The 14113-nt window shown below is 36.3% G+C and overlaps 1 protein-coding gene across 2 annotated transcripts; it reads left to right on the top strand.

Moving 5' to 3' along the window:
* Nucleotides 1-1096: 1096 nt before the first annotated feature.
* Nucleotides 1097-12988, top strand: ak4 (adenylate kinase 4). 2 transcript variants are annotated; one of them, XM_039691627.2, is made up of 7 exons: nt 1097-1416; nt 1500-1555; nt 1655-1813; nt 2829-2948; nt 4149-4321; nt 11369-11487; nt 11633-12988. In XM_039691627.2, exons 3-7 carry the CDS (start codon nt 1672-1674, stop codon nt 11757-11759), a joined length of 681 nt encoding a protein of 226 aa, XP_039547561.1. In that variant the 5' UTR covers nt 1097-1416; nt 1500-1555; nt 1655-1671; the 3' UTR covers nt 11760-12988. The 2 variants fall into 2 exon arrangements, with proteins under 2 accessions (XP_039547561.1, XP_039547560.1); XM_039691626.2 differs by having other exon boundaries at nt 1104-1412.
* Nucleotides 12989-14113: the final 1125 nt, after the last annotated feature.

Below are 14113 nucleotides of genomic sequence, written 5' to 3'. Positions count from 1 at the left end.
ACATATTTGCAAAGCCTTGTGTTTTTTTTTTTTAAGGAAAACAAAATATTTGTAAAAAAATATTTATTTTAATAATTACCATCTTCAACTTGCATCCTAACTGACCCTTTGGTTCTCACTGCTCCGTGGCTTAAAAACAATGTGGTAGTGTGTCAATGGCACATGTGCGAAAACTTTAAAGCAAACAATGCTGTGGCATCTGGGGAATATTTTGCACCAACATAGCAGTCAACAAGTGTGCCCTGTCCTAAATCAGACAGGGGGCAATATCACACCACCAGTTATACCCATATGTTGAGTTAGTTGCATGTGGTGAGAACATAAGTTGAGTCCCAAAATGACGTATAGGCTACACTGTGCTCTTACTGCAGATATTCTACTGTGTATGGATATTATAAGCCCCTACTTAAAGTAGCCTAGTTCATCCAAAAATGAAAATTATATCATCATTTAGCCTACTCAAGTTCCAACCCTACATGAGTTTCATTCTTCTGTTGAACATAAAACAATATAATTTAAAGAATGCTGGTAATCAAATTGACTTTTGACTTCCGTAGTAGGAAAAAATTCTATGGAAGTCAATGGCGACCGAAAACTGTTTGATTACCAATAGTCTTTAAATTATCTCTTTCGTATTCGGCAGAAACTAGCCTACGGGTTTGGAACAAGACTGAGACGGTGAGAGTAGGCTTTTTTTAAATAGGCTTCCTTCAAGGAAAACTGTTGCAGTTGGGTGCATAAACTGTACAATTCCCGAATGTTCCACGTCTTTCTGGGTAAATACGTGCATCAACCGGCATTTGAAATGCAGTTTGGCATTTTGAAATTTTTTGGACACACACTAAAACAATGGCTCGTATAGAATAGTGTGTTGTTCTGTAAAGATCCTCTTTCAACATAACACTCATGTGCGCCTCGGATGTCAATCTCTCCAAATAACCATATTAAAGTCGGATTATTTTTCAACGAACTAGTGGCAAGTAAACACGCTCGCAAACAGAAATCGCGTTTGCCTTAAGGTAACCATAGCAACAGTACAGCTGTCGTTCGTTCATTGTCGCTTATAGATTTGCACATCCTATATCACAATAACGTTTTGCTTAATTCGCTGTGTATGTTTCGCACTTTGTTTTAAAGAGATTGTACTGTGCAACTGAATACTCAAACGACCAGGCTCCAATGCGGTGCAGTTTAATATTTTTCAGTGCGACACCGTTCCAGAGGCGTTTTAAAATAGGGCGTTTATGTTTCTCCTCCATTCATTTGCAGAGAGGAGACGCTCGCGTCTACATAAAGAGTAGTAGGCGGTGCGTCAGCGAAGCTAGGACTAACGTTACCAGAGTTTAATGAACATTGTGACAACGGGCTCTGTTTTCACCGTGCAAATAACAGTTTAATAGCACAGTACTCGGGTGGGTAAGTTTGTTTGTTGTTTTTGACCTATAACTTTTTAAGTCGCTCCTTGTTGTGTGATTTTGTGGTTTTATTCGATGTTACAGGTCCCAATCCCTCATTCTGCACTGAAGATATTTAACATAACTGTAATCTCTGAATTGTAAGTAATGCAAAGCGCACTACTCGCAAACGACGTGGAAAAAGTGCATAATGATTTGCATGGTTTCAATGCTGGACTGTTTTTTATTGCATGATACAGGGCAGCTTTGTGAGGATATGTCCAAGTTATTCCGGGCTGTTATCATGGGTCCCCCAGGCTCGGGGAAAGGGACCATCTCGGAGAGGATTGCGCACAATTTCGGCCTTAAACATTTGTCCAGTGGAGACTTTGTTCGAGAAAACATCTCTGCGAAAACTGGTTCGTGATTTGCAAAAAAATACAAACTTTCGATTGTTTTCCTTGAAGCTGTTTATCTATAAAAACCCGTCGATGCTAACAAAATTGCTAGATGCACTGTGAAACAGAAGGGATTTCTTGATCATATAAAGGGGCGTAACCAACTTCTGCGGTTTATACAATATGAATGGCGTTTCAAATGACCGATTCTTCAACATTTGGTCCTGCTAGTTTGGAATGCATGTGATAAGTTAGTACCGTCGTGATTCAGGATGTTTAGAGTTCATGTGAGGTAGCCCATATGCTTCTAGAAGTTGCCATGCTGGCAAGAAGCCACTCCACATTTGTTTTATTTTGCTGTTGCCATGCAAACTTCCTTAAGACTTCAGCTTGCATTCATGCAAGTAGATAAAGACACAATAAGCAACAAATTGTATATTAAACGCAACGTATTCGGTTTCCTCATTATAAATTAGCTTGAATGGACTTCTTACTCATGCTCAGTTAAGTTGTATGGGTGGTAGATCTACGTTTAACATAAAGCTTAGGTTAACCATAAATTAACCTGAATATATATTTGTGCATCAGTGTTTGAAGCCTGAAAAATACACCATAACCTTTAGCTGTGGCATAGTTAGAAATTTGTGCTATGACATTAAGATTTGTATTATTTTTCATATTTTGTTTGTTGTATTCACAACGTAGATACAAATCTATATGAAATCATTGTGCATTGATGTCCCAAGACTCTCATGATGTGACTGCCCAGTCTATTATATGATTAACAATCTAGTTTCTGGTTAAAATCCAATAATTAATAATTGATTTGTCTCCGTTAAAGGTTATTTGTACATTTAAAGTATGAATGTAAGCAGAATTTTGTCGAAAGCATGTCTAAAAATTCTCAGCTGCTTCCATTCTTGGTGAAATATTATAGAAAGACAGTATATTGAAGAAATATAGCCATATAGGTTTGAAGATTGTTTTGAAAGATATGTGTTCAGTTCACTATTTTTTTCTTCTTCTTTTTTTGCAGAAGCTGGTGTTCTAGCCAAGACGTATATAAAAAAAGGATTGCTGGTGCCAGACCATGTCATGACACGTCTTCTTTTGCCTAGATTGGTGGAGATGACCAAATACAGCTGGCTGTTGGATGGTATGGTGGTGAATCCCATTTTAAAGTCACCATAAAATCAACATGGTTGATTCTTATTATTTTTTGCACTGTTAGTTATACATTATTTATCCATGCACATCATTATTTTTTTTAATCCATGTGCTCTAGTAATACTATTAATAATAATAAAATAACTTCCCCTCCCTTTTGCAATGACATCTCTTCTCTGATGATGTGTTTACTGGCACGAGGGCAAGACAACCTGTCACTCACATGAGATCCCAGCAATCGCAAACCATAATGATCCAACCATCCAATCTATTCCTGATGGACCAAATTAAGCTCCACCCTACATTTTTTCTTGTTCAAGATGCTGTTTCACTTGGATGTTTCACAATAGGGAAGAAAAGACTTGCCACTTTTGTTTCTTGGGATTTTAATGTTTATTCCTTTTGCTATATTATTATTATTATTATTATTATATATTTATGACCAAGCTAAATCTCTTTAGAGGAAGCAAAACTTTCATTTCTTCATTCAACAGAAACTCAAAGCAGTCTATTCTTAGTCATTTCAGGAAGTAAGTTAGGAGCCTTTGGTAATATGTTGCCTTATATTGCCTATTTTCATTAAGAATTGATTACTGATTTCTGATATCAAAAAAGTTGAGGTGTAACAGCCGCTAGCTTAGAAAGTCAAAGTCACAAGCTCTTATTATTGGATGATAGGATATCAGACATGTACTGAAACGGTGTGCAGTGTGACCTACAAACATTCTTGCTACATGGATTAAAACTAGTGTTCCTTTATTTCAGGACTGTACAATATTAAAATTCAAACTGCAAAAACTAATCCCAACGAAAGGTTCAAATTAATATAGACTCACGAAAACGTATCTACACTCAGTCACAAGTGATGAAAGCAGATCTCCCCACTGGCAAGGACATAATGAATAAAAATACACAATATGCTGGGTATTGTGTTTTGGTTTTGTTTTTTCATTTTTTTTTTTTTTCATTATAGCATTGCCAGCAGGGAACTCTTGACATTTTTGCATAGTTACAAAACAACACAGTGCAACAAAAGTGTGACTTTTTAAAGAAGTATTTTTTTTTATAACCTTCAAATGGCATCATGCAAGTTTATAATGAAATGAAGAAAATGCTATCAGTCATGTGTGTGTGAACATTTTGGCCTGTATTAAGTGCTAGAAGTCATTTTTATGAACTTACCTTCCAGGTTTCCCTCGAACACTTGCTCAGGCTGAAGCCCTAAACAGTGCATGTGATCTGGATATAGCCATCAACCTCAACATCCCTCTGGAAACACTGAAGGAAAGGCTGCGACATCGCTGGATACATCCAGCCAGTGGGAGAGTGTATAATATGTGCTTCAATCCCCCCCGTGTCCAGGTGAAAATACTAGTCTTTGTCCTTTATTTCAGATTGAGATAGGATATCACAGTGCAGTATACAGTATGTAGGCACATTAAATTAGATAAAAGTTAGGTTATGAAGGAATAATAAAAATGAAAGAAAATCTCTATTTCCCTTTATCATTGTTTCTGCATTGAAACCTCACAGTAAGTCTCCTTGGCTCCATAAGCAGGTTGAGTAACAACACGTTATCCTCCAGTTAAATAGGGTAAATATAGTATTGTCCCATTAAATATGTGCTGCAGTTTTAAGAAAAAACAGATTCAGGTGCATTCTGGGAATTTTTAGGGAGCAAACATTTGTGTACTGGACAAATAGTTTTATTGGTATGAATTAATGCATTTAGGCTGATTGACTGATATTAATATTTTTGAATTGAATAAAAGCAGTTCATTTAGATGTTACAAGTGTGGCTGTGTACTACTGAACTAGGAAGTGCATTGAGACAAGATTTCGCAATATTTTTAAAGTTTTCGTTAGTGTGTTCACACTTCACACTGCGGCTGAATCTTCATTTTCTTCAAATGGAAAACACCAAATGCTTCTGTGAAGTAAAATTTTCCATTTTAAATGACACTACCCCTTTGTACACTCCTGGTGTACAGGGTTTTGTTTTTCAAAAACCTTGTGGAAGAACCTTGAATGATCTATGGTTGATTCTTTTGTCAACTCCAGCCACAGAATTAGCTGGAACCTTTGATTAATTTGCATACCAACTGAGCTTTAGACCTTAAAGGGTTAGTTCACCCAAAAATGAAAATTAAGTCATTAATTACTCACCCCCATGCTGTACCAACCCCGTAAGACCTTCGTTCGTCTTCGGAACACAAATGAAGATATTTTTGATTAAATTTGAGAGCTGTATAACTACCACATTGGCTCCTAAGGGACTGCCTCTTGACGGCCCAGAAAGTCAATGAAGAAAATGTTTAAATATCCCAAGTGACTACCGTGGCTCAACTATATGTTTATCAAGCGACGCGAATACTTTTTGTGCGAAAAAACAAACAAAAATAACAAGTTTATTCGACTATTCCTTTTCTTCCTTGTAGGCCAGAAACGAGATTTCCTTAGATTTCCACGACGCATGCGCGAGAATTGCGATCTGAAGCAGATTTGCAAACTTTGTTTGTTTTTTCGCACAAAAAGTATTCGCGTCGCTTGATAAACATATAGTTGAGCCACGGTAGTCACTTGGGATATTTAAACATTTTCTTCATTGACTTTCTGGGCCGTCAAGAGGCAGTCCCTTAGGAGCCAATGTGGTAGTTATACAGCTCTCAAATTTAATCAAAAATATCTTCATTTGTGTTCCGAAGACGAACGAAGGTCTTACGGGGTTGGTACAGCATGGGGGTGAGTAATTAATGACTTAATTTTCATTTTTGGGTGAACTAACCCTTTAATATTGGAATAGATCAAGAAATATGAGGCTGTTATGGACAGGGTTCACAGGGTCCTTCGCTGCCCATAAACTATATAAATGTTGTTGCTTTTCTAAGATTACTTGCTATCTTCTTAATTTTACTGATCTGGAAGAGCCCTCACCCTCCATATCATGCTCGTTGGATAAAAGATACCCAATATTTTATGAACTTAGAGAAAATTTGAAATTCATTTCACAGGCCTACAATATTTTATTCAAATTTGGCAGCCCTTGCACTTTTTAAAACTCCAGCTTGACCTACACACACATATGTATGCATGTATATTTTTTTATGTTTCTCTATTGTTCTTATTATTGAAATTATTTTGTTTTATTTAGTTAAGTTTTTTTTTTCTTTCACTCAAAACATTTTTCTTTTGTAACTATTTTGTGTTTAAAATGTTTAAATAAATAAAAACAGTTATTTTATTTTACTTTTTTGTTTACTCTTTAAGTAAAATATAGATATTTAATTTAAAGAGGTTTTTTATTTTTTATTTTTCTAGCTGTGTTACACAATCTTTGGTCCCACTTTATATAGGGTATCTTTAATGTACTTCAAAAAAATAGTTTGGTACAAGTACAATATACTTAATGTGTTCTTGTCATATTGCAGAACACTGTCGCTGCTATTGAGTTGGGATAGGGTAGGGACAGTAGTCTACTCTATGGTCTATGGTAGAGACTTTAATGGCTCGTTTCGACTGAGGGGTACGGTACAGCACGGTAAGGTACGGTACGGGTCGGGTCGGGTACACCATGATCAGGCTTGCGTTTCCGCCGTCAACGGTACCTTTACTTGATAGGCGTGGTATGCTGGAAAGAAGCGATCGACGTCATTTTCGCGCGAAGAAAGTGACATAGTAAACAACAATGGATGACAGACAGCAGATCTTGTTCTTGCTTCTCGGCATGTTTGTCACTAGAAACAAGCGCTGCCTGGCATTAGGCGTTTCCAAGAAGCCAACGCAAAGTCCAACTCAGGAGAATGATCCCGAGGACGCGAGTCATTATTTCTGTTAATGGAACAGCGCGTTCTTGAACGCGGCACTCTGCTCGCTCTGCCATTTATAACAAAACTAAATATAAAACAACCCTGCCTCTTTTCGTTTAAATTTAAAAATATTAAACATATTCCAGGCAATATGTAATGCAATGTATTGCATATCGCATTGGTACAAATGTTGCAATAAACAACAGATCTTGATCTGTTGATCTTGTAATAAAATAAAAAAAAATGACAAAACTATCTCTTTTTGTTGAATTTCAGTTTTATACTTTTAGCCATTATAAAAGTATAAGTAAAGGGTACAAAAAGATATACAGTAAAGCTTTAATAACATCAAGAAACAATTCAGTCAGTCAAATCACTGTAAAACCTGATGAGTTAGTTCAACTCAAACTATTTTAAGGAAACCGATTGCCTTAAATCATTTAAGTTTATTAACTCAAACAATTGAAGCATAAGAAAATAATTGATTTGTTTCCAAGTAACTCAATAACTTATTGTCAAGATAACTTGGGTAAACAAAGTTAATAGTACTAATTAGTTACTATAACTTAAATGTATGAAGTACACTGTAAACCTGTATAAGTTGGCAGAACTCAAATCACTTTTAATAGTATAAACTTAGTTAGCTTTAAAAGCTGATCTGCCGACATAGTAATTTAGAATCAGTATGTTATAAGCACTTACTGCATGAGCATAATGAGGGATAATTTGCTCTCAAATCAAGCTGAATGCACCACTCGTCACCATGATGGTAACTACCCGAAAGCCAACATTAACAGAAATTCTTCTAATTTAGCATAACTAAACATTAATCACTACTAAATCTCACACTTAACATTCATTTTACACAAAAAATTATATTGCACTTAATTTTAGCATTTACACTCTCTTTCGAGTGCCATCGGCAAAGCATGCTGGGAAATAGATATCCCAGCCGTTTCAGTTAAACTTAAGTTCGTCTAAATTAAAATGAATAATTTCATAAAACTCAAAACAATGAAACAGTTCAGTTTACATAAAATATATCAGTTCTGTGAACTTGAAAGAAAAAAAGTGCTAAATACTCATAAAAATTAATTTGACTGAACTAATAAGTTGAATTTAAGTTTGTCCTACTCAAACCAATTAATTATTTTGACCGTTAGGGTTTACAGTGAGGCTATACAAATTCAGCGCTCAAAGATATGAAACTTCATGTAGCCTTCTGCCAAAACTATTGGCCAGGGAACGAGTTATAGATTCACGAGACCAAAGATCACCTGTTGGGTTTATACAAGACGATGTTTAACCACTACAGAGACGTCAGAGTCAGCGGCAAACATCAGAACGACTAGCCGAGGAAAGGCTGTTCCAGGCGGGGGACACGAGCGCGAGCGTCCGGTGATCGCTTGGAATGGATCTCAGTCAAATTATCATAAATCTTTAAATAAACCACAGATTTGAGCTTTAAAAAACTACTTTCTCGCCTGAAAAACTCTTAAAACTACATTTCGTGATAAAATAACAGTAGAATTATATTTCAACCGTATGCTTCTAATGCCCTTGTAGCACGCGCGAGTGACGATACTCTGTCCACCAATCACCGTTCTGCAGTGAGTCTAGCTCCACCTTTTAGTACCCTTTCACTGTGCTAGGTACCCCAACGGAAGGGTACCCAAAAAGTGGTACGGTACGGTTCGGCTTTTTGGTACCATTCACAACTTTTGACAGTGGAAACGCAAATAATTGCGTACCGAACCGAACTGTACCGTACCGTACCACTCAGTGGAAACGAGCCATTAGACTGGGCTTAAGGGGTAGGGGAAGGGCCAGCAGTGTAATTATAGATGCAATTACAGAAAAGAATTATGTTAATAATAGTAATAAAAGTGGGACCAGGGGCTCGTTCTTCGTACGTCGCTAACTCAGTTAGCTGGATTTGATTGTTGGCGATTTGCCATGATCTTGGATCGTTTGGTTCTTCGACGCTCATCCTGGACTTGCTGTCATAGCAACAGGTCCGTCAGCTTGAACCTGCTCGCGAGCAGGCTTATTTCATGTAAACAGGATTAGATCGCGGCTGATACGGGAAGTCCTTCAGCGCAGCGCGATAGTGTAGCTTAATTTCTGAGATTTATTTTTGTTTTCTCGTGAAACGATCGTCGAGGGTGTCGTTTAAATACATTATTATTTTGTTGGAAATGCACATTAATGTTCGATTCGATATCGGGCTTCAACAACAGCACAAAATGTTTGCATTGCCCTAAAATTATTTGCGAGTGGCTTCCTTTACACTATTGGAGATGCGGAGAACTTGATAAGCTTTCTGTCGTGCCATTCACAAAGTAGTGCTCTTAGTTTTTTTTTTTTTTTTTTGCCAACTTAGGGTATATTATAATTTTTAATGAAGATAATGCAATCATGATGACCATGCCGATTATGACTTACAGTCCCTCAGGCTTAACTTACGTGATTGGTGCCATACACTGTAGACTGCACACATGTTCCCATCAAGGCCTCAATAAAGGGATTTTGTGAGCAGAAAGGGGGCTTATACAGTGCAGCCAAATTACTATTACAATTTTTAATATTCCAGATTTGGAATATTATATCACTTTTTTTTAAAAGGCATTTGACTGAGTAAAATCTTTTAGATGGTGTGTGACCATGTTCTATATCACAAATCAGTGTGAAAGCAAAATGGCCAGGATCTGTGCATGACTCAAGAATTTTAAGAGATTCACATTTATGAACATTATTTGAACATGGTAAGGAAAATTATAAATATCAAACTCACGGTATTACATACACTTATGCTGAGAACTGCATTTTTCCATTAAACAGGTGATTACAACAGGATCCTGCATGGAGACAGGTGTTTTATGACCCCATTCCCTGACCCAAACCCCAGACCAGTTACAATGCAGCTCTAGGACAAGGGCACACAATGACATGAGCTTTGGCCAACTAAAGGGAAGATTTCAATGTCTAAAAACCCTGAGGGTTGCACCTGACAGGGCCTGTGACATTGCATGTGCCATATTACACAACACTGCCAACATCAGAAAAAGAAAAAAAAATGTTTAATTAAGCCTAAAATAAAAGACAAGACAAATTTGCAAAACTCTGTTTGCTTAGAGTTTTATTTCAATAGTTCTTTGTAAAGAAAATCCAGTTATTCAGTCATCTTTTTAAAAGATATTAAGGTCAGTAATAGTACTCTGTGTGATTTTACTCTGAAGTTTATTTTGAAGCAACTCTATTTCTAGTGCAATTTTTTATTAGTCAAGTTCTGTTTCTCCCCCTGATTTTTGTTTTTTCAAAATACTCTATTTTCTGTTGAAGACTCATATAGGGAACAAATGCAACAAATAACAAGAAAAAGTTGTCTACACTGCCCACCCCTGTATCACTGCTGTGTGCAGACTCTTCTGTAGGCCTTTCTGTACATGTGGACTCCTGTCAGAAATAATAGGCATAGGCACAAGTAGAAATCAATTAAAGCCATCAATTAAATTAAAGTACTTCCTCCAAAGGACAGTCATCTGAGAAGTTTTCTTCACTCTCCAGTGCAATGTGATTGATAACTCATGGCAAAATATTTTTTACATTAACATAAGTTTATCAGTTTTTACTTTCACAAGACAAAGCAATTTATCATTACTCAAGATTTAACAGTTGAAATGACTAAACCAGCCAATTTGGATTATAGGTCTACTTCATATAATGCAGCAACAAATTATTTCACAGTGTACAAAGATAATTTAAATCTCATTTCCCAGTGATGTAGGTGTTGCTGCTACTGGTCCCTGATGTGAGTCTGGAAGAGCTGAACCCAGGGATGCCCTTCACAGGGCAATTCACATTCAACCCAAGGGTCAGCTCTTCTGCCAGGGTCAGGAGCATCATTATTATTTTTTTCTCAGCATTTTTCCTGTTTGCTTTTATAAACAGACAATCATTTATTTAACAGTGCCTTTTTAAAAGAGACTAGTAGGCCTATAAGGCCTAAAATTACCATTAAGTAGAATATTTTTGTACTTCACTTTCACCATGTTTATTATTGTGTGGTGACTCGACATTACAATGAACAAAGTAATTATGAAATTATGAAAATAAAAAAATAAAAATAATAAGTTATTAAAACATCTATGGCCACCATAAACGCATTTAATTTGTCTTCTACTTTTGCCAGCACTCTCTACTGGCTTTTACACACTTTGAGGTGTTCCCTGGCGTTTTAATTAAAGACTGAAATTCGGCATAACCTTGCATTAAAAGCGCTTGCTCTGCTTGGGAGAAAAACTGGGCGTGTTCTTTGGCCATGCTGAACAGCCAATAGCAGCGCTGCTGATCACTGGTTCTGCTATCGATACATGTCCCCTTTTAAACCAACGCGAGAACGCACAGTTATCTCAGATAACTCAATCCAGCGATACTAATCATAAACAACAGGTGTGTTCGAAGAACCCAATTAGCCGGATCATGATTAGCACGATGATATCATCTTAGATGTCTCATTTGATCTCGGATGTTTTAAGCAACGTACGAAGAACGAGCCCCAGATCTTTCTAACAGCCTTGCTAATTTTTGTATGTGTTAACAGGGGTCAGATGACATCACAGGAGAGCCATTGATTCAACAGGAAGATGACAGACCAGAAGCCCTGGTGGCCAGACTAAGACACTACAAAGATGTTGCCAAACCTGTCATCGATTTCTATAAGTACGCTCATAAAACATTCATAGGAATTACCTCACTTTTGGAATGCAATCCAAAACATAACCAGTGTGCTTGTGACTGTACTTCTATGACTCTGAGTCAAATGAATGAATGACTTTTTTACTAACAGCATTGTAATTCTTTGAAGGGCTAAAGGCATCCTGTACACATATTCAGACACAGAGACTGATCAGATCTGGCCGAATATCTGCACACTTCTCAGCACAAGGATCCCCACCATCCAATCAGATGCACGGTGTGCTTCAACTCCCTGAGGAAATCCTCTCCTAATCTCATATCCAAGAGAACAACGTGGCCTCATCTCAGAGGAATTTCTGATTGACCACGTCGATTTCCAAAGATTCCATGCTAATCATTTTTATGATGGCAGCATGTTCGTTCGTGGTATAGTATTATTCTTCATAGTGATGTTTTTGATTATTTCACTTGCTGAAAGAATGTCCTACATTTCTAGAACTTGCTGTCTTCTTTTATAGTGTTATTGTTCCTATTTTTCAATTCAGAGTCCACAGATTTCATGTAGATGAGGTAAATCACATATGAATAATAAGTGAAGGGTAGATGCACATGACTTTGTCTGATTGGATGAGACTGAACTGTTCAAGCATTCCTGTGAGATTCTAACCAGATTCAATTATTTCTGACATGGCTTTACTTTATATCATCTCTGTCTGTGGTGTTTAGCTTTCTCACATATTTCATTGTAGTGTTGTCATGCTATACGTCATAAAGAATGCTTTAATTACGTTTGTTTTACAAGCTTTATAATCCAAAAATGGCACAAATACCTTGGTAAAGTACAATTTCTTAATCTGCTGAAATTGCTATCGAGGACACCAGGCCTTATTATTCGAAATACAGTGATGGAATGTTTAACTGTTAAAAATCAAACCAATGTATTGGTAACACTATAGCAAATGGCTGTATTTAAGTAATGTAATGAAATAATCCTATTTCATTACAAATGTTCATTAAACACTGCCTCCTTTTTGGTAAATTCTGTTCTGCATTGCATTTTTCAGACCCATATCTGTGAGAACTTTCAATAAGAAAGAATCTAGTGATGTTTTATGATTTTATATTTTGTAACTATTTGTAAATTAATAACTGACTGTGTTCAGCCATTACAACGTGCAGATTTACCAGAAACCAAAGATGCAATTACAATTACCAAATTATTCAAATTAGTCCCCAAAACAAAAGATAAGCTGAAGGATCTCAGAGTGTTATGCACACATGACTTTGTGATCAACCTATCTTTATTTGTTTCCGTTTACTTTTATTCTTAATTGCTTCCCATTCTATCTCTTTCATTTCTTGTTTCAGTCCTGTCCTATACAGTACATCACCAGTCAATAAGGGTTGGAGAAAATGCTTAAAATAATTCCACACCATCTTGATGTGCAATACCATATACAAGAATTGACATGTCTGAGCTTTCCTTTTTTTTCCCCCAAAGAAAATAAATGTATTTTCTCAGAAATTTGAAGTCTATACATTTATCTTTCTCACGGAAATCTGTCTTTGACCACCCACAATACACATAAAACTTAATAAACATAAAACTCACAAAACATAATATTCAGTTAACAAACTGACTTAGGTATTTTTTACACATTGATGGTGGCCACACGAAACGAGCCAAACGAACAGTATTTATATCGTTTTTACCTCTTGTAACCACAGCCACGTCCAAGTCATCTGAGGGCGCGTGCGCTTCGGTCTGCGCAAAAACGAACACAAACCGCTCGTTTCGTGTCTTAGGCCATCAATGTGTACTTACATTTACGAGTCATTAAATCATGTTTAATTTAGACTTGTCTGTGCATGCTCTTTGAGGTGGTGACCATAGACCTCCATTAAATGACTGACAGATGAGAACGGTTTGACCTAAAAATATCAAAATTGAAACTACTGTGGTAGCTAAAACATACCAACAGTAAATTTCAAAGTGAACTATCCCTTTAAAGAGAGTGTGAAAGATCATGAAGATTAATTTATTTCAGCCACTGTTCTTTCTGACAAGGACTTTTGTGGGTGAAAAGGAAGACATTTTGATGAATGATTGGAATCAAACAGTTGTTTGGCACCATCGACTTCCATAGTAGAAAAAAATATGGAAGTCAATGGTGCCAAACAACAGTTTGGTTCCAATCGTTCTTCAAAATATCTTCCTTTGTGTTTAGCAGAAGAAAGAAACTCATACAGGTTTGCAACAACTTGAGGGTAAGTAAATGATAACAGAATTTTAGTTTTTGGGTGGAGTATCCCTTTAAGGTGGACAAAAAAAGAAAACTGTTTACTAACAGAAATTATTTCTAGTATCTTATTGAAAACATAGAATTTTAATAATTCAGTCCTTGCCAAACATGTTACTTCCTTTTTTTACTTTAAATGAGAAAAAAAAAATCTTTATAGATTTTTTTTCTTTATAGATCTATAAAGATAAAAAAATCTTTATAGATTTTTTTATAGTATTATTTGTCAACTGTCAATTTTGTTACATACTGTCAACATTGTTAAAGTCCTTGATCCGAGTTTGATGGAAACAGAATTGAACATTTTAAACTTTTTAGCCAAAAACTCCACCTGCTAGCATAAATGCTAA

This window comes from Pimephales promelas, chromosome 8, assembly GCF_988280905.1.
Source record: "Pimephales promelas chromosome 8, fPimPro1.hap1.1, whole genome shotgun sequence".
Lineage (NCBI taxonomy): Eukaryota > Metazoa > Chordata > Actinopteri > Cypriniformes > Leuciscidae > Pimephales > Pimephales promelas.
This window is presented reverse-complemented; position numbering and strand designations above follow the sequence as displayed.